The 19,990-nt window shown below is 54.9% G+C and overlaps 1 protein-coding gene across 1 annotated transcript; it reads left to right on the top strand.

Annotated features, from left to right (window-relative positions):
- Nucleotides 1-5,062: 5,062 nt before the first annotated feature.
- ADAMTS8 (ADAM metallopeptidase with thrombospondin type 1 motif 8) lies at nt 5,063-18,728 on the top strand. The gene is made up of 9 exons (XM_042832170.1): nt 5,063-5,668; nt 10,504-10,743; nt 10,932-11,064; nt 11,225-11,392; nt 11,721-12,019; nt 12,693-12,876; nt 13,094-13,266; nt 13,364-13,539; nt 15,255-18,728. The coding sequence occupies exons 1-9, from the start codon at nt 5,063-5,065 to the stop codon at nt 15,985-15,987; spliced, it is 2,712 nt and encodes a 903-aa protein (XP_042688104.1). The 3' UTR covers nt 15,988-18,728.
- The last annotated feature ends 1,262 nt before the right edge of the window (nt 18,729-19,990 follow it).

Genomic DNA, 19,990 nt, shown 5'->3' with positions numbered 1-19,990 from the left:
ATCCCACAGAGCACTGCAGACAAGAAGCAAGGCATTATTTTTCATTTTTCCCCTATCTCAAGGACAAAATGTGGACAAACCCCCTGATTGCATTGTCTGCTCTGAGGCACGAAGGGGAACTCACAGGGGAAACATCTCTGTTGTGTCTCCTGCCAGTGCAAAGGGGCAGATGAGAGAAAGCAGACAGGACCAGGGCTGGTGGGGGGCAGCAAGATGCTTGCTGCTGTGTGGAGGAGCAGGGCAGTGTGGGACACCCCAGCAGTGGGACGGCTGCCATGGCCTGGTGAGGTTCTGCAGGGCTGCACCTGGCTGCTGCCCGAGCTGAATGGAAATGGAAGGGATAGAGATGACCTAAAGAAGAATGAAGAGAGGTGAGAGATGCCTTTTGACCTCACAGATACCAAGATATAAATGCCTCAAATTCTGATCCTACTTTGATTTTCGCCCAGAGCCCACATTAAGGTGAATCCCTTCTCACCCAGGCCTCACCCATAGCCCACCCTGACCAGGAAATGCTGATGTGAGCGGTTGGCATCTGAGGATTTCTTCTCCCACCTCCTCCTTTCCTCTCAAGTGACTGTGGGAAGCAACAACTCCTTTTCTCTTATTATTTCCTCATCCATCAATGCAATTCCAGGGGTGAGAAGTCCGAAATAAAAGGTGAGCGAAAAACCTCACACCTCCCCTGGACATTCCTGCTCGCAAAATAAATAAAGATAGATGGGCCAAGAGCTGCACAGCAAAGATAGAAAAGAAGGGTTGCAGCCAGGGGAGAGCTGGCGTTGCGGCCCTGCAGCCCGGGCTCCATCCCAAAAGTTCAGGCTGTGCTCTCCCTGCTCCCCACCACATGGGCAGGAAGGAGGATCCTCTCCAGGGGCTGAAGATGACTCAAAGCGTGTTGTTAAGAGGCTTTCCAGGAAAGAAAGGCCTGGAGAAAAGCTGTGTCTGGATAGGGTCATCGAGGGAGAGAGCAGCAAGGAACCCGAGCACATGGAGGTGACCACGTGGCCCACATGGCACCATTGGCACCTGGTAAGGGAATGCTGAGAGGCATAGAAAAACATCCTAACAAGTTTTTACCTGATTTCCAGCTGGTGTTGCAGGTCCTGAGGTGCTGCTGGTTCATATATCTAGAAAGCATCCAAAATCCCCCTCTTTCCATCCCCTGGTATTCAAGGCTTGCTCCCATTTAAAGGAACATGGCCATGGGAAAAGCAGCTTTCATGGGATCATGGAATAGAAACCCAGAGTTGGAAGCACACGTGGGGATCATTGAGTCCAACAGGTTTTTTCAAGGATGCTCTGAAGCAGCAGAACTGGAAATTTAGGGTTCCCCCAAGCCAATGTCACATCTGTTACCATTCACACACACTGACAGCCCAGCACAAAGGTTTATGAGCCGGGACTACACAGCCCTTATATGATACACATCTTCCCAAGAAGGCTCCACCCTTGATGGCTTAATTAATTAACTTCACGTGATGCTCACAGCACAAATCCATCCACCAAACATGCCTGCACACACCAGGTCTGCAGAAGAGCAGAGATGTGTGTAAATCCAAACCACTGCCCCAGTTCTGCGTTCCCATCAGCCCATTAACATCAGCGGGGAAACAGGGAGGAGAGGGGATTCGTGCCTGGTTTGGAGCTTGGGTTTTGTTTTGTTTTTTTGATTTTTTGGGTTTTTTTTTTTTCCTAGAGGAGTGATTTTCGGTACGGCTCCGGATTACTTCAGTGCTGAGGCTGGAGTGCCTCCACCGGGGCAAAGCGCAGCTCCGAGCCCGCGGCAAGGCAGCCCTCTGCTGGTGTTACGAGTGATGCGATGCGATGCCTTGCGTTGAAAATCCAAATTCAGTTCAAAATAGACAATAAAGACGCGGGTGCCGGCAGGTTGAGGAAGCCGAGTTTGCGTCCTTTGGGGTGAAATCCCCTCGTGCTTTTGCTCTCGGCACCCAGCTTTGCTGTGAGCGCAGCACCCGCCTTTCATGGGGCCGATGCAGCCCTGCAGCCCTCTGTCCCAGCACTGAAATCGGCTTTTAGAGCCATAGAATCACCAAATTATCTCACTTCTAAAGGGCCCTGTGGGAACTACAGCGCTGCACCGAGGGATGGGTAAAACAGATTTGCGTGTGGAATGAGGGGTTTGAGGCAATCGATGCTGAAGCAGCAGCACTTGCGAGCCAATGCTGAAGCAGCACTTGCGAGCCACGGGAGCCCTCTCGTGGCTGTGCTGAGTGCATTTATGTTGAGATCATCTATTCCTCTCCTTCATTCAGTCGCTTCTCACACCAGCTCTCCAGCAAACACAGCTCAGCAGCCAGATCCCCAAGCGCAGCTCCCAACCTCTGCAGCGAAGGCATTTCCCTGGGGATGGACTGGAAGGACACGAGCCCAGGACCCCGATTTAAAGCTCAGACGAATGTTCCGAGCGAGATTTCTTCCAACCTGCTTGTTTTAAGGGCAAAACGAATAGAATTGATTGTGGGCGTGCGTCCTTCTGCCCTGCGAGCTCTCCGGGCTGCGGGGCGGCACTGACACCCAGCGGCGATGCTCTGCAGCGGAGAGCTGAGATCCTCGCACTGCTTTCTCCCCATCCTCTGCCCCATGCTGGGATGAGGGCTGAAGGCAAAGCAAAGGGGATGAACAGACCCAGCAGCCTGGCACAGCAGAGCACCGCAGAGATTCCCCAAAGGGTACAACCCGGTTGTACGATGGGCCTCATCCCCGCGGCCAAAAAAACCCCCTGGAGATGAGCACTGGGCAGCACAAGCCCAGGGAGACACAGAAGGGCACAGTCACTGCATGGCTGTGCAAAAGGGAAGACGTTTGCAAGATGCGTGATCAAAAGGGTCTTTAAATCACAGTGACTACACTAATGGCTTTCACATGCTCAGCCAGCCCTATAGAAATGAAAGCCACAGCCAGCGTTTGTCTGTGGGGTGAAGGACACCAGCAGGCCACGCTGCGAGGGTCTGAGGTGTGAAACCCCAGAAAGTGTTGGGGTGCCCTGTTCTGCCTGCAGGAGTCACAGCCAGGTGTGGGTCGCTGCCTTCAAGCTCATAACAAGCCCAATGAGGCTCGTATCGGCCGCAGGGAATTGCAGCTACCGTGTGCTGAGGGCTGCTAATGAAAACCAGCGGTGCCTCAGAGCAAAGAAGCAGCCACGTCCTCCGAGATCAAAGATGCGGCAACGAGAGCGGAAAGCAGGGAATAAATTGCATCCTGTTGGAGAGACGTGCCCTGCATCGCCTGCAGCCTTACCTGGCCTAGTTCAGCGCAGGGGCACCCCTCTGCCTTCCTGCAGCGCAGCCCGGCTGTCAGCAGGCTCCTAAAGCAGCTTTGGGGCTGGAGGAGACAGAGGCACGGCTTGCTTTTGGCTGCTGGTCCTGATTTGTGCTTTTCTGCTGATTTTCAAATGCAAATCTCAGCTATGACAAAGCCCCTCCAGCTGCAGCCGGGCGGCTGGGAGAGAGCAGCCAAGGCCGGGTGTTGGGGAAGCACATTTGATACGAGGCCTCTCAGAGATGTCCCAGACTGAAGCACACCATAAGTTGTATTTCTTTCCTCCCTTCTCCTCCTACAGCCACAGAAAACCACACTTTAAAAAGACAAGAAGCAATCGGAGCCTTGGCCCCAGGGAGTGCTGCTATTCGGAGCCTCTGTTTACTATATAGGTAGAGCTGTGGCTTTTAAGTGGAGATAATAATAGCAGAACAGATGTAAATACATCCTCGTGTAGAGGGAGCGCTGCCTGCAGTGGCCAGGAGCAATTTCCCAGCCACAGGAAAGCAGAATTCCCAGGAAGCTGTGATGCTGCTTCACCCATTTGGATCTTTTTGGGATTAAGCTGAGGACAAAAAACAAAAAAACCCAAAAAACAAAAGAAAGGAAACACAAACACAAATGAGGACATGGAGCACAATAGGACGTGCCACCCCCAGACTGCAGCAGGGACGTCCCAGTGCTGCACGGGGAGGCCAGGAATCTCATGAAATAATGGGGAAGGAGAGTTTGGGAGGAAAGGAGTCATCTGCATAAGCAGTAATTTCCCTTGCTCCATTACAGTGGGTTGTTCCTGGTGCTAAGCAGGTTTCCAGCCAGGGACAGTGTGTCTCTGCCCATCTCCCAACATTTGCCACCTCTGTACAAGGGACAGTTCTGCCTGGTGTGCAGTCTGAGACCTTCATACTCAATGACAGCACGTGGATGTGGAGATATAAAAAATCCAGTTTTGCAAAGGGGAGATATGGGTTTTTAATGAAGTCACGCTTCCCCCAAGCGGACAGCAGGAGCTGGCTGCACTGCTTTATTCTCCCAAGCATTTTCCACCAGTCCGATTTAGCCACTCGAGTCCATTGCTTTGTCCCAGCCCGAGGAAAGCCCATGTGGACCCAGCTGTTGGGGCACAGAAACCTCCGTGTTTGTCACTTCTGGAGCTCCCCTGGGGCCTGCAGCTCCATCCCTGGCAGAGCAAAGGACGTGGGAACCGCAGGGCCGGCGCTCCCCAGGCACCTCCTGCCCCGCAGGCTGCACGGAGATGCTCTGCAGATGGCAAAGGCCTCGTGCTCTGGAGCCGCGTCCCGAGGAGCACGGGAGGGACGTCCGGGGAGGTGGGGTGGGCTCACCCCGGGGCAATGCCTCTCGTGGCGGGGGGAAAAGCGGCGGCGGGATCCCAAGCCGGGGCAGGACCCCGAGCGGGCGGGCGGAGGTTGTCCTGAAGGGGTTAATGCTGGGAGAGTAACAGGCTGAAGTTGACACTTGGAGGCAGGCGGGGCTCCCGGCGCCTGATTGGCCTCAAACCCCATCCAAAAGTGCTTTTTTTTTTTTTTTTTTTTTTTTTCTTTCCCTTGCTTTTTTTTTTTTTTTTTCTCTTTCACTTCTCCTCCTCCCCCGGCCTCTGGCTGGCAGGGGAGGGGAGTGGGGAGAACAGCGAGAGATCAAAAATAAACCTCTTATGTCAAAGCCGGGGGAGAAAGTATAAATACAGCGGGCTCCGCAGCCGGCGCGGAGGCTGCGGGGGAGGCAGCGCGGGGCCGAGGGCCGGGAGCCCGGCGGGGCCGGGATGGGGCGGCGGGCGCTGCTGGGCGGGCGGGCTCCGCTCCACCTGCTGCTGCTGTGCCACGCCTGGGCGCTGCCTCCGCCGCCGCGAGAGGCGCAGCCGCTGCTGCCCGCCCGCCTGCCCGCTCCGCCGGGACAGCTGGCGCTGCGCCTGGCCGCTTTCGGCCGCGCCGTCGTGCTTCGCCTCCGACCCGACGCCTCTTTCCTCGCCCCGCGCCTCCGCCTGCAGCGCTTGGGAGGCCGACGGCCGCCTGGCCGGGCCGCTCCTCGCCGGGGCTGCTTCTACGCCGGGACCGTCGAAGGGCGTCCCGACGCTCCCGCCGTGCTCAGCCGCTGCGGTGCCGGGCTCCGCGCCGCCTTCCTGCTCGACGGGGCGGCGTACGCGCTGCAGCCTCTCGGGCCGCCCGCTCCCGGCCCGCCCTGGCGCCGCCCGCACCGCCTCCAGCGCCGCGCCGCCCCGCCGGCCCCGACTCGATCGCAGCCCCGGCCCGATGCCGCTCCCGGGCAGCCGCTCCGCCGCGCCCGGCGCTTCGTCTCCGAGGCGCGCTACGTGGAGTCGCTGCTGGTGGCCGATGCGTCCATGGTGCGCTTTTACGGGGAGGACGTGGAGGTAAGGGCTGCCGGTGGTCCCTCCCGTCCCCGCTGCCGTTCCGTTCCCTACTTTCCCCATCCTCTCCGTTCCTCCGGGGGCGATTTGCTCCCCCATCCATTCCTGTCGTTCCTGTCCTTTCTTGTCCGCGTCCCCGTTCCCACCGCGTCTGTCCCCTCTTGTCCTCTCCTGTCTCCGTCTCTGCTGCCTCTCTGTCACCTCCTGCCTGTGTCCCTCCATCCCCATCTGTTCCCTCGTTTTCCCCTCCCTCTTTTTTTCTCCTGTTCCCTCTCTCAAGCTCGCCGTGCCCCCACTCGGCTCCGGGTGGGAGTCTACCACCCCGTAACGGGAAGAGGAGAGGTTCTGTGTTTGGGGCATCCTTTGCAAACCAGCATCCATCCCGAGGAGCGCGGCGATGCCCCTTCTACGCCGTGTCCCCGCGGCGGAGGGACAGAGGGTCTTAAAGCCATTCCTTCCGTCGGGTCGGAGCCGCGCTGTCGGGTGATGCGCTGAGCTCCATGAGCATCGCAGCCCTGCGCCCGAGCCACCTGCTGCAGCCGAGCGGAGGCTGCGAGACTGCGGTGCTGTGAGGGGTGCTAGGGCTGATCAAAGCGGCTCTCAGTGGTGAGCAGCTCCGGTCCCTGATATCAGGGAGGTTACCTCCTCCACGTGTCTCAGTTTCCCCATCTCTTGCCTGCAGGCTGTCTGCAGCCCCGTGCTGTGTTGTGCCCCAAGTGCTGCTGTGTGGTTGCATGAAGGCTTGTTTAGGTCTTCAGGTCCAAATGTTGCTGAAATCTTTGGGTGTTTGTCACTGGTGACCACGCACTGAAGTTGCTCATCCTCTGGACTGGTTGGGTACAGGGCTGGGGGAGCAGTCCTTGTAGCTGGAGCACCTGAAACCATCATCTGCACTTTGGCACTGTGGCTTTTCTGCTTCGTCTGTTTTTTGTTTTTTTTCCTCTCCAGGTCTCCCTCCATTTCTCCATTCCTATTAAAGCAGAGCTTTCATTAAAGCCCTGCTCAGACAGTGCCTGACCCTGAGGAATGTGGAGCCCTGGTGCTCCAGCTGATCTCAGCTGCTCAGCAGCACTCAGGTTTTGCGCTTTGCAACTTTTGCTTTCGTAACCCCAGGCTGGGCTCTGGAGCTCCAGAGAGCTCAGAATCCTCACAGAGGATGGAGGAGCAGTGGATGCTGCACAGCACACAGGGGTCTGCATTCTCTACAGCTAAGGCATTTTGGGGGGAATTGCAAGAATGCCCAGCTGAGGAAAAAGCAAAATCCCACTGTGCAGAGCTGCTGAGCTGCACGGGACAGGAGCACTGCTGCTTTGCCCCAGAGTGTGGGCGATACCACAGGGCAGATGCACAGCAGCTTCCTCCTTAATTACCTTAATTATTTTCCAGTCTGCCCAGCTCCCTTTTTCCCATCTCCTTTGTCCCAGAAAGCAATATCTTTGCAGCATCGCTGAGTGCTTCTCAATTGGAAGGAAAGTTCCAGAGATAACACTCAGGATGAACAGAATGCTAACATTTCAGAATTTGGGAGAAAACCTTGCCAGTCATGTGGCAGCTCTTAGGGCATGGATTTCTCCCCTAAGATCTTCTCAGCAGCACAAACACAGGGAGAAACTCCCAACTCCAGAGACCCAGCAGCTGCTTGCTGCTCCTTAAAGCTGGGAGCTGGGGCTGGGGAGCCAACAAGTGTTGGTGATGTTACAAGGAGATGCCCAGGCAGCAGGAATGTTGAGTCCAAAGCACCCTTTCATATTTCTGCTGTGACTTCTCTTCCCGTAACCATATTTACTAAAGGTCACAAGCATGGTTTGCATTCCCTGTTAGTTTCTTGCATAAGCTGTAAGAGATCAAGCAGAAGATAGTCACCATGAGATGCATTCAAGCATTGCAAATTACAATCAATGCCATTCTGTTATTAGGGAAATGCTATTAGTGATTTATTTTTAATCAATCTGTGTCATGGATTGAGCCATTATAACTCAGCTGTTAACCTAATTTAGATAACAAGAGCTTGATGGAGGCAGAATTGGTACTCACATAAACCAGGAAGAAATTACAAAGCGACAGCAAAACCAGGGCTGAGATGTGGGATCTGGGCATTGCTCTGAGCTGAGGATCGCAGGAGATGGGGCTGGGGAGAACTGGGAGCAGAGGCAGGAGGTGCTGCAGGGCCCATTTCCGTGCTGTGCACCTGCAGAGCGATGCTGCAGTGCTTGGGATGCTCCAGGACACCCCTAGCAGCACACGGTTGTGGAAGTGGCCGCAGCATCCCCAGCCAGTTGGCAGCAGGGCCGGATTCCTGCGGTGGGATTTCTCTCATCTCTTGGGTGCAGATGAGACGTTCCCTGAGCCTCCCCCTGCAGACTGGTGGCTGCCGGCCGCTCTCCTTGCAAGCAAAGAATCTGCAACCCCTGCTGTAAAGGGCCGGCACGTGGGGGAGCGCAGCAGAACTGGGTCGGGCTGATTAAGCCGGGATTCCTCTCCTGACTTCTGCGGTTTTTGCAGGCAGATTTATGAGGTTTTAGGAGTGCTGTTGCAATCCCTTCTCTCTAAGATTGGCACGTGGGATCGCTGACCACAGCCAGGGTCCTGCTGCTACCTCTGCGATGCTCAGACCTGCTGCCTGTGTGGCCTGGAGGCAAAGGCCCTGATTTTGCAGGGTGTCTGAGCTGGGGGGCTGCAAGCAGATGTTTTGGGACAGGAAAGCAAGCTGGGATGTCTGTGTGCATTGTTTCCAATAGCCGGGCAACCCTCTCATCTGGCCCTGTGTTTTCTTCCTTCCATCTGTCTGTGCTCCAGAAATCTCAGCATTTCTTTTCCCCTTGCAAAACTGCTGGCTTCCAGGGAGGGGAAAACAAGAAGGTGACCTTATGAACAAACAAACAAACCTACAGCCCCACTCCAAGCTGGACGCAGCAGCTCTCCTGTTGTTGGTCCTGCTGGGAGGGAGCTGCACCCTGCATGGGTGTTGGACCATGATGTGCATACCGCAGTAATGGTGTCTAAGCACGGTTTCTCCCCTGCAGAAACACTATTTTTAAAGAAAAAAAGGACAACAAAAACCAGTTTGGGGCTCTCTGCAGACTTCCTAATGCTTCCTTTGAAGAAGAACATACATAGGGATTTTGCAAGAGGTTGTACTGGAAAGTGAAATCCTTCAACGCTGGCAAGTTGTGAGCAATCGCTTCAGTTCTCTATGCTCTGTCTTATTTATTTTTTCATTGCTGAGCCTAATCATGAGGCCAAAGGCTCATGTTCAGCCCCAGCTCCCAGCCCTTGGCTGCAGCAAGGAGATGCAGGTGTGCTGCTGCTCTCCCCGGAGCACTGCAGAAGCCACCCAAAACCCAGCGGGCTCCCACTTGTTCTGAAGATGGGTATAAATAGACACCAGATGGTGGAACAAGTGAATCTGACCTTTTAATCTGTGCTAAATAGCTGTTTGTTCGGTTTGCTTTCCATCCTTCCAGCTCTTTCTGGAGCTTTGTAGATGAAGGGCAGGCAGGTGGGTGTTTTCTGAGCTCCCCATTCCCACTGCTGGAATAATTCCTTGGCTTGGCATAACCCTACAGAGTCATGTCTGGGGCTATGGAAGCTCCAGAGGGCAATTTTGGGAATGCTTTATGCTGCTTGTAGGTTGGTCTCCCCTATGGGGTAAACAAATCCCTCATCCCCTGCAGCAAATGGCTTCAGGTTGGATTTAAGGAAAAATTTATCTTCTGAAAGAGCAGTGCTGCACTGCACAGCTGCCCAGGGAGGGATCACCATCCCCCGGGGTGTTCCATGACATAGGGATGTGGCACCGAGGGATGTGGGCAGTGGGCACAGTGGGGTGGGTTGAGGATCTCAGGGGTCTTTTCCAACCCTACTGGCTGTGTGATTCTAATTGGTTGCACTCACAGGGACCTCATCTGCATGGTGACTTCTCCATGACACTTGTTGCATGTTTTGGCTGGGATGTGAGCCATGTCATGGAGCAGCGGCCAGTCTAAATAAAGTCTGCTGTGCTCCCACTAGCCTCTCTGGGGCCGCTGTTTTATCACAGCCCAAGGAAGGCTTCAGCTGCAATTGCTGAAGCAAGACATCTGCTGATGGGAAGGTTCCATGGACGTGCTTCCTATCCCATCTGGGAGCTCTCAGAGCGATGCTGGTACTGCAGCGAGACGGGCGGGCAATCTGTCTGGGGACGAGAGAAGCCACTTTCTCTTTCACAACACTTGCTGTTGTGTAATCGTGCATTTTTTTCTCATGACTCCGGGTCTGTGAATGCGTGCCAAGCAGAAGAGGAATTTCGATGCTCTGATAAGATGTTTACATCAGCCAGGACGGTGCTGGCGCATTTCATGTATGAAGTCATCGCCGGCTGTTGGGCTGCTGAGTGGAGGACGCTGCTGGGCAAAGCCTTGGTGTGGGAGCCCCACAGCCCCAGTCAGGAGCTCAGGCTGTGGTGGGGAGGGGTAACGGTGGCTTGGCCTTGTGGCTGCTCTGCATGGCCCAGAACTGTCCTTAAAGAGCAGCGGTGCTGGGTGTGAAGGCAGAAAATGAAGTGACGCTGCTGTGCCCTTGGCTTCTGCAGGCTCGGGGTGCACAGCATTGCGTATAGGAAGGGCAACACCCAGTCCATCAGCCTAAGTGGATCTATGACTGTTTGGATGTGGTAGACTCCATAAATGGGTTTGATTTCTCCTTTCCTAGTAAAGATAAGTAGGCTAACAGTCACACTCGATGGCCTTAAAGGTCTTTTCCAACCCAAATGATTCTACGATTGTACAAAAATAAGAGAAGGTGGCAGTTACACCACACCCCTGTGTAGAGATTTCACCCCAGCTATCTCCCTCTTGCAGAACCACGTCCTGACCCTGATGTCCATGGCAGCTCGCATCTACAAGCACCCCAGCCTGAAGAATGCCGTCAACCTGGTGGTGGTGAAGGTGCTGGTGGTGGATGAGGAGGCAGCAGGGCCGGAGGTGTCGGACAACGGTGGCCTCACCCTCCGCAACTTCTGCAGCTGGCAGCAGCAGTTCAACCCACCAAGCGACCGGCACCCTGAGCACTATGACACAGCCATCCTGCTCACCCGACAGGTCTGGGGGTCCCTTGGTGCGAATGCTGGGGGAGACGAGGCTTTGAGATAGCGCGGAGAGAGGGGAGAGCTCCTATCACAAGGGATGGAGCTTCCAGTTGGCACAAATCGAGCCAATTCGGGAGTTGAGTGCATTTAGGATGTGGAATTTTGGTTTGCTCAACCTTCTCGGTTGCTGCCTCCCAACAGGATTTCTGTGGGCATCAAGGCTGTGACACGCTGGGGGTGGCGGATATCGGCACCATGTGTGACCGCAACAAAAGCTGCTCGGTGATCGAGGATGAGGGGCTGCAGGCTGCCTACACGCTGGCTCACGAGCTGGGTAATGTGTGCCTTTGTGGAGCTTTTGTGCTTTTTTTTTTATCTCAGTGGTCTATTCCAACCTTTATGATTCTATGATTGCTTCTGTTCTGGAAGCAAAAAAGCATTTGCAGCAACAGAAAAAGGCTGATAACTAATAGGAGATGTCCTCTGCTCTGCAGGCCACGTGCTCAGCATGCCCCACGACGACTCCAAGACCTGCGAGCGGCTCTTTGGGCCTCTGGGCAAGCACCATATGATGGCCCCGCTCTTTGTCCACCTGAACAAGAGCCAGCCCTGGTCCCCATGCAGTGCCATGTACCTCACTGAGTTCCTGGATGGAGGGCACGGTAAGGCTCAGCTCAGCAGAATTTAAAGCATTTTTCTTGATTGCTTGGGCTCATTACAAACTCTAGAGGGTGAAGAGGGCTCAGTCAGAACACTGGCTGAGCTCTGTCCCCTTATCATCTTAGAATTGTTTGAGTTTGAAGGAACCTTGCCCAACTTCCCAGATACCTACAGCTCAATCAGGTGCTCAGTGCCTGGTCCGACCTGACCTTGGAAATCTCCAGGGATGGGACATTCATCCCATCTCAGTGTCCTCTTCTTGGTGTTATCCATGGGACCAAACCCCAGTGCACCTCCACCCTGATCCATGCTCCTCCTTGCTGCTTGCAGGTGACTGCTTGCTTGACGCCCCAGCCCAAGCCCTCTCTCTGCCCTCGGAGCTGCCTGGCCGAGGAGCGCTGTACAGCCTGGACCAGCAGTGCCAGCAGATCTTTGGCAAAGACTTCCAGCACTGCCCCAACACCACGGAGGAAGACATCTGTGCCCAGCTGTGGTGTAGGACCAGCAGTGGGGAGCCGCTGTGCCACACCAAGAACGGCAGCCTGCCATGGGCTGATGGCACCCCCTGCACAGGTGGTGGGCTGTGCTGGGATGGAGCCTGCCTGCCACAGGATGCGCTGCAGCCCCAGGTACTGCAGGACAGGGGTGGGGTTGCACCTTTCTATATTTGTGTATTTTTATATATGTTATATTTACCACCTGCTGACCGATCCCCAAGCACCAGTGACCCCCCAAGCCAGCTCCCCCTAGTTTTATTGCTCAGCATGGTATGGGACGTTCCTTTGGCTGGTTTGGGTCAGCTGTCTCAGTTCTGTCCCTCCCAGCTCCTCGTCTCCCCACGGCCCCTTCGCTGGCAGGGCAGCACAAGGAGTGAAAGGTCCTTGGCTCTGTGCAGCACATCCACATTGTTTTTCTGCTAAATCCAAAACACAGCATCATACCAATCACTGTGAAGAAAATTAACTCCCTCCCAGCCAAAACCAGGAGAGAGCTCATAGAGGATCATAGGACTAGGCTAGTCCTAACCACAGCAAGCAGTTCTGCAATTAACTCTGATTAAACTGATTTATTTGCATTGCTTTACCGGAGGAATTAGCAGCGATGCCTGAGCCAGTCAGCAAACTGCAGGCTTCCAGCACACGAACCCGTGCACACCAGCAATAGCTTCACGCAAAGCACGCGCTTAAGTGCTTTGCTGGATCAGGGCCCCGGTCCGCGGCACGGGGAGAGGATCTGGGGGTGGAGGGGGGGGGGGATGGTTGCACTTTTTCCACCCTGGCAGCTTCTCGTGGCCTCTTGCAGCCGGCGGTTGATGGCGGCTGGGGTGCATGGAGCCCATGGGGTTCGTGCTCACGGACGTGCGGTGGTGGCGTGCAGTTCTCCCACCGCCACTGCGATCATCCCCGGCCTCAGCACGGCGGCCGCTACTGCGAGGGCCAGCGCACCCGTTACCAGTCGTGCCACACCGACGAGTGCCCGCAGGATGGTAAGCTCCCTGCTGTTCCCAAAGGCACGTTCACCCGCTCCCCGTGCTTTTTTCCTGCACCCCGTGATTGCCCTGCAGTCCGTTGGATACAAGCGGCATCTTCCTTTCTGTGTGCTTCCACCGTTCTCACATCTCTCCCACATCTCCGCTGAGGAGGATGAGAGCTCCTTACTCGCAGCACAGGGCTTTTGGGTCATTGTTTTGCCTTTCCTTTTAGGCAAGAGCTTTCGGGAGCAGCAGTGTGAGAAATACAACAGCTACAACTTCACAGATCTGGAGGGGAACCGGCTGGAGTGGGTCCCCAAGTACGCAGGGGTGTCCCCCCGGGACCGCTGCAAGCTCTTCTGCCGAGCCAGGGGAAGGAGCGAGTTTAAAGTCTTTGAGCCCAAAGTAAGATATCTCACGACGTCAGTTCCCAATGTCCATCTTTATACCCATTTCAGAGCAAATGCCTGCAAATTCCACGCTCCTTGTTCGCTCTCCCCAGGTGATAGATGGGACGCTGTGTGGTCCGGAGACCCTGTCCATCTGTGTGCATGGGCAGTGCATCAAGGCCGGCTGTGATCACGTTGTTGGGTCCTCCAAGAAACTGGACAAGTGCGGGGTGTGCGGTGGCAATGGCTCAACCTGCAGGAAAATATCCGGCTCACTCAACCGATCCAAGTAAGGCACAGGGGAGAGCAGTCCCTGGAGATGGGCAGGGGGGAAAAGCAGCATCAGGCTGTAGGAAAGGAGCACAGAGACATTTGTTCCTCTTGTGGCTGTGATTGGAAAAGCTGCTTTGGCTCTGCAGAGCTCCTGACCCGGCAACATCTGGCCGGGGAGCTTTGCTTGCTCTGTGCCGGCGGGCAGCCCAGGGGTGCTGGGCAGATGTTCACAAAGCCCAATGTCTGCGTAAGCGCTTCCTACGCTCGCCGCAAAGGAAACGAGATCGAGTCAGGGCTTAGCAAAGAGCAGAGGCAGCGTTTCCACAGCTGGGCTCCCCTGCACCGACCCCACGTGTCCCCACTGCTCTGCTGTGTCTGCACGGTGCTGCTCAGGATGCAGCTCTGAAAGGTGTTGTGATGTACAAGGGTGAGTGAGCTGCGTGTTTGACGTGGTGCGTTTTGCTCTCGTGCAGCAAAACTCGTTCCTGCTTCTCTCTGCTGCAAACCAGCATGATGCTCAGGAAACCATCCCCCTCTCATTCCCCTTTACTAGGAATATCAAAAATCCTCCGCTCCATAAGGTCCCAGGATGTGGGCAGCCCTTTCTGCTACCCAAAATCTTTGCTGCTTTGTCACGGAGCTGGAGTTAATGCGTCCCGCAGAGGCTTTTGCTGAACAGATAGTAACAAAGCCCAGCACATCCAATTCCATGCGGCGAGGTGACTCACTCAGTCAAATTAGATTTCCTAAATGGTTTCCTTCCAGGGAGCCAGATGAATGGAGCTTCCATTCTCCTATGAATTGTTTGTGGTTGACTAAAGAGAGATTAGTGTGGTAGCTACAGCCAAGAAGAGATCCCATTAAGATCGGGGTTATGGAGGCCAGGGCGACTGAGTGCAGGCTTTGACCCTGAGGCTTTGTTCCAAAATACTCTGACCATAATTCCTGACCGCAGCGTCAACCTGGGGAATGTGTGAGAGCCCCCTGCCAGCTCCATGGTGTGATTCATGTGGGGGGATGGGGTGCCAGGGTGGCATTTTGTCACTGTCACCAGGCAGCATTGCAGCACTGGGGGCACGCAGGGACGCAGCCCTGAGCCAAGAGAAAAGCAAAGTGTTCCCAAGGGTCATGCTCTGCAGAAAAAACTCCTCCAGCACAGTATCCTCAAATGGAGCTCTTGGCTTCGGGATGGGGCTGCCAACCCTTCCGAGAGGAGCCTGGGGTGCCTGGTGCAGCGATGCCCGCCTGCGGTGAGCAGTATTTTTGCTGCCCTAGTTCTTGCTGTTTTCTAGGAAAGGCTTTCCAGTTGGCACCAACAAGATCGGAGGTGGCTGTGCTGTTAACTGTTTGGCTCCTGACTGGATGTGAGCAGGGACATCTGGCCAACGCACGCGATGCCAGCAGTGCCCAGCTCGCCTGTCCCCCTGTGCCTTCAGCACTGACAAAGCCATGGGGCACCTTGGCTTTTCGTGCCAAATGCTGCAGCCGTATCAAACAAAGAGGAGCAGGGGAAACGTAGTTTCCTACCAAGGCTGATAATTGTGCTAATTTGTTTGATTGCATTGCTCATTTTTGTGTTTAATTTAGTAAATCTTTCCAGCCTAGCGCACATCTGGCACAACTGCAGTGTTGCCAGTTCTGCAGTGCTCTTGGGTACTGAGAGATGGCTTCAGAGCCACGATCCCCCCTGGAAAGGCCAGGAAAATAACCATGTCCCCTCACCCCATGCAGGTATGGCTACAATGACATCGTCACCATCCCAGCTGGGGCAACCAACATTGACATCAAGCAGCGCAGCCACCGCGGGGTGCGCCATGATGGGAACTACCTGGCCCTGAGGACCCTGGAGGGCAGGTACCTGCTGAACGGTGACTTCGCCATCTCGGCCATGGAGCAGGACATCCTCATTAAGGGCACCATCCTCAAGTACAGCGGCTCCATGACGACTCTGGAGAGGCTGCAGAGCTTCCGGCAGCTCCCGGAGCCCCTGACCGTCCAACTGCTGACCATTGCCAGTGAGGTCTTCCCACCCAAAGTCAAGTACACCTTCTTCATCCCTAAAGACGTCCCCTTCAGCAAGCAGAAGGACAAAGAGAAGAAGTCGGCCAACGTCATCCGCCCGATGCTCACCTCGCAGTGGGTGCTGGGCGACTGGTCCGAGTGCTCCAAGACCTGTGGCTCTGGCTGGCAGAGACGGACAGTGGAATGCCGGGATGTCGAAGGCCAACCTTCAGCCACCTGCGACCGAGCCCTCAAGCCTGAGGACATCAAACCCTGTGGTGACATCCCATGCCCTCTGTGGCGCATGGGCCCTTGGTCGCCGTGCTCCCAGACGTGTGGCGAGGGCGTGCGGACACGCAATGCTTCCTGCATCCACTACACCGGCACCGTCATCGCCCCAGAGAAATGCAGCTCCCCAGGGCCACAGCCAGCCACTGCCACCTGCCTGCTGCGGCAGTGCTGAGTGGGGACAGCGGGGCACAGGGCTGGGGACACAGGCCACCGAGTGCCACTGTGCTGCAGGCTTGCTTGAGGACGAGAGCTGCTGGTAGCCCGGCGGTTCGTCTACCTCAGATGGGGGAATAAGGGCAGCAAAATAGGGAGGAATCACTTATTTGTGCCCTTTCCTTTTTGGCTGGTTGGGGCTGCGGGTTCAGGAGAGATGGGGTGGGTGGTAGTGGTGTGGGACGTGGTGAAATTGGGGCTTCTTTGCAAAAGCGTTGTTGTGCAGCTGAGGTCGCTGTCCCTGCCATGCAGCAGTGTGGGTGTGTTGAGCATTTTATCAGCTGTGGTTTTTCAGCTGGAGATAAGTGGCTCGTGTGGCTGGAAGGGAATCAGCCGAGGGCTGGGCTATAGGCGGTCGTGGCGGCTTCTGCTGGATTTATAACCCAGGAGGTGCCAGAGCTCTGCCTCCAAACATCCCCCACAGCCGCTGTTCCTCCCTGAGCTGCAGCCCCACCAGGAACACGTATCTCCCCACCTCCATTTCCCCAGTATAAAACGATCCCACCCCTGTTCCCACTTGCAGGGTTGCCCCAAGGATTAATTAAAGCTCTGCAGCGCTCTGGCTGCGAAATGCCTGTTGCTGTCCCTGTTCCCCTGCAGAGCAAACATTTGGCTGCGCCCACATCCCCTCTCCCATCCTCTTGGCTCTGCCTGCCACACGTTCACTTTACCAGCTGTGCTTTTCATTTTGGAGATGAGACCCAACCGGTACCACTGCTCAGCCCCAATCCCTCGAGCCCAGGACACCCGAGGATGCTCAGCCCTAGCATTTGGCTCCATCTGGGCCTGGAAGCTCCAACAGGGAGTCCCACAGGGCTGCAGCTCCTCTCCCAGCCCAGACGCTCTGGCCGTGCTGCAGATGCTGCTCACTCACTGACCTCTCCCCTTTTGAAGCAATCGCCTCTCGCTGGATGTGTGCTGGCAGCAGCCAGAGCCTTGGGAGCAGGGCTGGAATTTGCAAATGTTTTGTCACTGACATCGCATGCTGGGTGGATATTAGGGGGTTTTTGCTACATTTGACTTTCCCCATTTGCAAAATGAAGCTGCCTCATGGAGCTGCTCTTGGTGCAGGAGCTGCTCGATCCTGCCCTGCACATGGGAGGGAGCTTTTGCAAGAAGGGCTGAGCATGATGCAATTGTTTTGCCAGCATGGAGGTGACCGAACAACAGGTCCATATTGCAAACCGTGCCTTGGGGGGAATCGCTTTTGTCCCCATTGTTACAGCAGGATGGAGGCTTTTCAAGCGGAGAGGTTGCCTTGTCTGCAAGGAGGCTCTGCTGTCATTCACTGCATGGAGATGTGAATCTGGGCAGCTGCAAGGATGAGAGGGATGCAGATTTTGGAAAGGATGCACATTTTGGAGAGGGATTGAGATTCTGGAGAAGGATGCAGATTTTTGGAGGAGACGCAGAATTTTGGAATGAGATGTAGATTCAGGAGAGGGGATGCAGACTGGGTGCTTGGAGCAAGGGAGGTCACTTCAAAATTCACGTGGACTCTTCCCTACTACAGTGCCCACCGTGCAGGTCTGAGATGGGGCCAGAAGGAGAGCTCTGGCCAAAGCTGTGATGTAAAATTCATCCCCTAGGAGGGACACGAACCCCTCTGTGAGTGACACCAAGGGCTGCAGAACCAAGGAGTGCAGGGGCTGAACGTTTTGGCTGGGCTCTTTTTGAGAAAAGCCAAAAACAAAAGCCAGCTGCGCAGTCTGGATCCAGAGCTGCTTGGGCTGCAGTTCAGACCTACCTTCGGGCAATGTTCTCTGTCTGCTAATTAATCTCCAGGAATTTAAGGCCTCTCGCTCTAACAAATAGCTGGATGCTAAAGTCATGTAGCCTCGCTGGGTTGTTTTCTTTTCCGCTTTGCAGCTGAGAGGGTTTTAACTCAAAGGCAAGCATGTGTTTCCTCTCCAGCGGTGTAAGCAGCATCCATTTAGGATGGGGCAGATATTTCAGCCTGAGACAGTGCCAAGGAAAATGTCTGCATGTATAGGAGCTCTGCAGCCTGTAAAGGCCTTTCCAGCTTTTCACATTTGCTCTGCAGCGCTTCCCCTATGCAGAAAGCTCCCTGCTGCATCAGACCCCACGCTGTGCCCTTTGTTTTGCCCCTAGGATGCCAAAGGAGGAATGCTGCAGCACAGCTGCAGGCGCCCACCCATGGCCAAGGCAGGCTGGTGGCTCCTTGCAGAAATACTGCTCAGTTTGGGCCTTCTGGGGCTTTACTGGGGGCTGGTGGGTCCTGCTTGGGGACACGGGGTCTGCTCCCATAGCAACACGTAGCCTTTATGCTGATCTATCAAAGAGGTTATATATTAGGATATATATGTGTATATATATATATATGTTTCCCTTCAGTGAAGGATTGTAGCAATGTACTGAGCCTCTTGTGTATTTATTACAGATTTCTGGTTTGTTTTGTACAGTAGCTGTCTGTACCCTAAGAAAAAAAAAACAGACTGTGTTTGACCATGCTGCTCCCACGTCCCTCCTCCAAAGCATCGCTCCTCGCATGGCCCGGCAGCGCCCGCTGTCACCCTTGGGATGCACAGATCCCATCAGCTGCAGAACGGATCCAGCAGAACCAAGCTCGGGACTTCTGTTGCAAGGGGAAAAAAGTACCATTTTTTGATTTTATCTTTGTGTTTGAGTTTCAGGGCAACTCTGGTTGTGACTCTGCCTTTACCTTTTCAATAAAGGGTTTCCTGCCTATCGCCTCTTGGCTTTTATTAATATTTTTCTCAGGCTGTTTTCTAGTTCCCTTCCCAGCAGCTCAACAAGGGGTGAATTTCTTTTTAAGGTGCTAAAGCGTGGTCAGCAATACAGCACCCTGGGATGTGTCACACCCATGGGCACTGCTGCATCCTGCCCAGGGCCCCCAGCACTGTGCTCTGGGACCTCCTGCGGCAAAACAGGCGGAAGCAGTGAGCAAAGCTGCACCAGCAGCACTTTTTTTTTTTTTTTTTTTTTATTTTGCAGTGGTAGCAATCAGCATGCTGGTGGCTTCCTGGTGGGACGGTTCCTGTGCGTGCGCTCTGAGCCGGACTTGCATGCTCCTAAAGTCAGATGTTCCCAATCCTAAAGGCTTCAGCAGCAGGAAGAGCAGCGCTGCCCCAGAGGAAGCCGTGCCGGATGGCTGAGCTCTTCAGGAGCTGCTCTTGCAGAGTGCTTTAAGGCTGTAACGTTTTCCATCGCTCCATTTGCAAACATGATACACCCCCGGCTGTGTGATTTTTGGAGCAGAATTTGGAGGGTGAGCATTCTTCCTCGCCTTGCAAATTACCTCTTATTTGTCAGCTGAAAAAAGCGAGAGCAACCTTTGCACACGCACTCACACGCACACAATTTGCTTCAGTTGATGCTATTTCACTCCAGTTTTTCACCAAAGCAATCGGCATAAAGCAATGCACCAGGCTTACCATGCAGCTCTGTGTGAATGCAAAGCCAGGGGAAGCAAAAGGAGAAATTTAAGCAGCAGCGAGTGCAATCTTGCAGCCCACTGGGGTTCCGTTCTTCCTCTGGTTTTGCAAGAAACAGTCAAAAACGGCCCCAGGGGTTCTATTGAGGAGGTTGGGAGCTAGGAGCACTGTGCTACTTTTCAGGAGGCGCTTTTCAAATAAATTTTGTGCTGCAATTTGTGTGCAGCACACCCACTGGGACGATGGCATGCTGTGCACCGTGCATGATTTGCATGCACTCATGCAGCAATGTGCACGCACGGTGCCTGGATGTGCGTGTATGCACAATCCTGGTTCGTGCATGCATGCACGCGTTTTTGGTCCCCTCATGCATGCACTGAGGTGCTCTGTTTGCACGCTCCCGATGAATGCACGCGTGCACCGTCTGACTGCTCGCTGCCTGAGGGTTCACGCTCCCGATCCGTGCATGCACACATACACCGCGGTGCCCCACGTGCCCGCTGATGCACAACCGCGGCGCTCCCGCGCACACGGCCGGACACCCGC

The sequence above is a fragment of the Centrocercus urophasianus genome, unplaced genomic scaffold (assembly GCF_019232065.1).
Source record: "Centrocercus urophasianus isolate 14NV4802_14NV808 unplaced genomic scaffold, USGS_Curo_1.0 seq_37, whole genome shotgun sequence".
Taxonomy (NCBI): Eukaryota; Metazoa; Chordata; class Aves; order Galliformes; family Phasianidae; genus Centrocercus; species Centrocercus urophasianus.
Note: the sequence above shows the minus strand (reverse complement) of the source record. Positions and strands in the feature narration are given on the sequence as shown.

Bases quoted from the DNA above. Each gene is read 5' to 3' on its own strand.
- ADAMTS8 (XM_042832170.1), top strand. From the start codon at position 5,063: ATGGGGCGGCGGGCGCTGCTGGGCGGGCGGGCTCCGCTCCACCTGCTG. The intron at 12,877-13,093 runs GTAAGCTCCCTG...CTTTCCTTTTAG, and splicing joins CGACGAGTGCCCGCAGGATG to GCAAGAGCTTTCGGGAGCAG. The intron at 13,267-13,363 runs GTAAGATATCTC...CGCTCTCCCCAG, and splicing joins TTAAAGTCTTTGAGCCCAAA to GTGATAGATGGGACGCTGTG.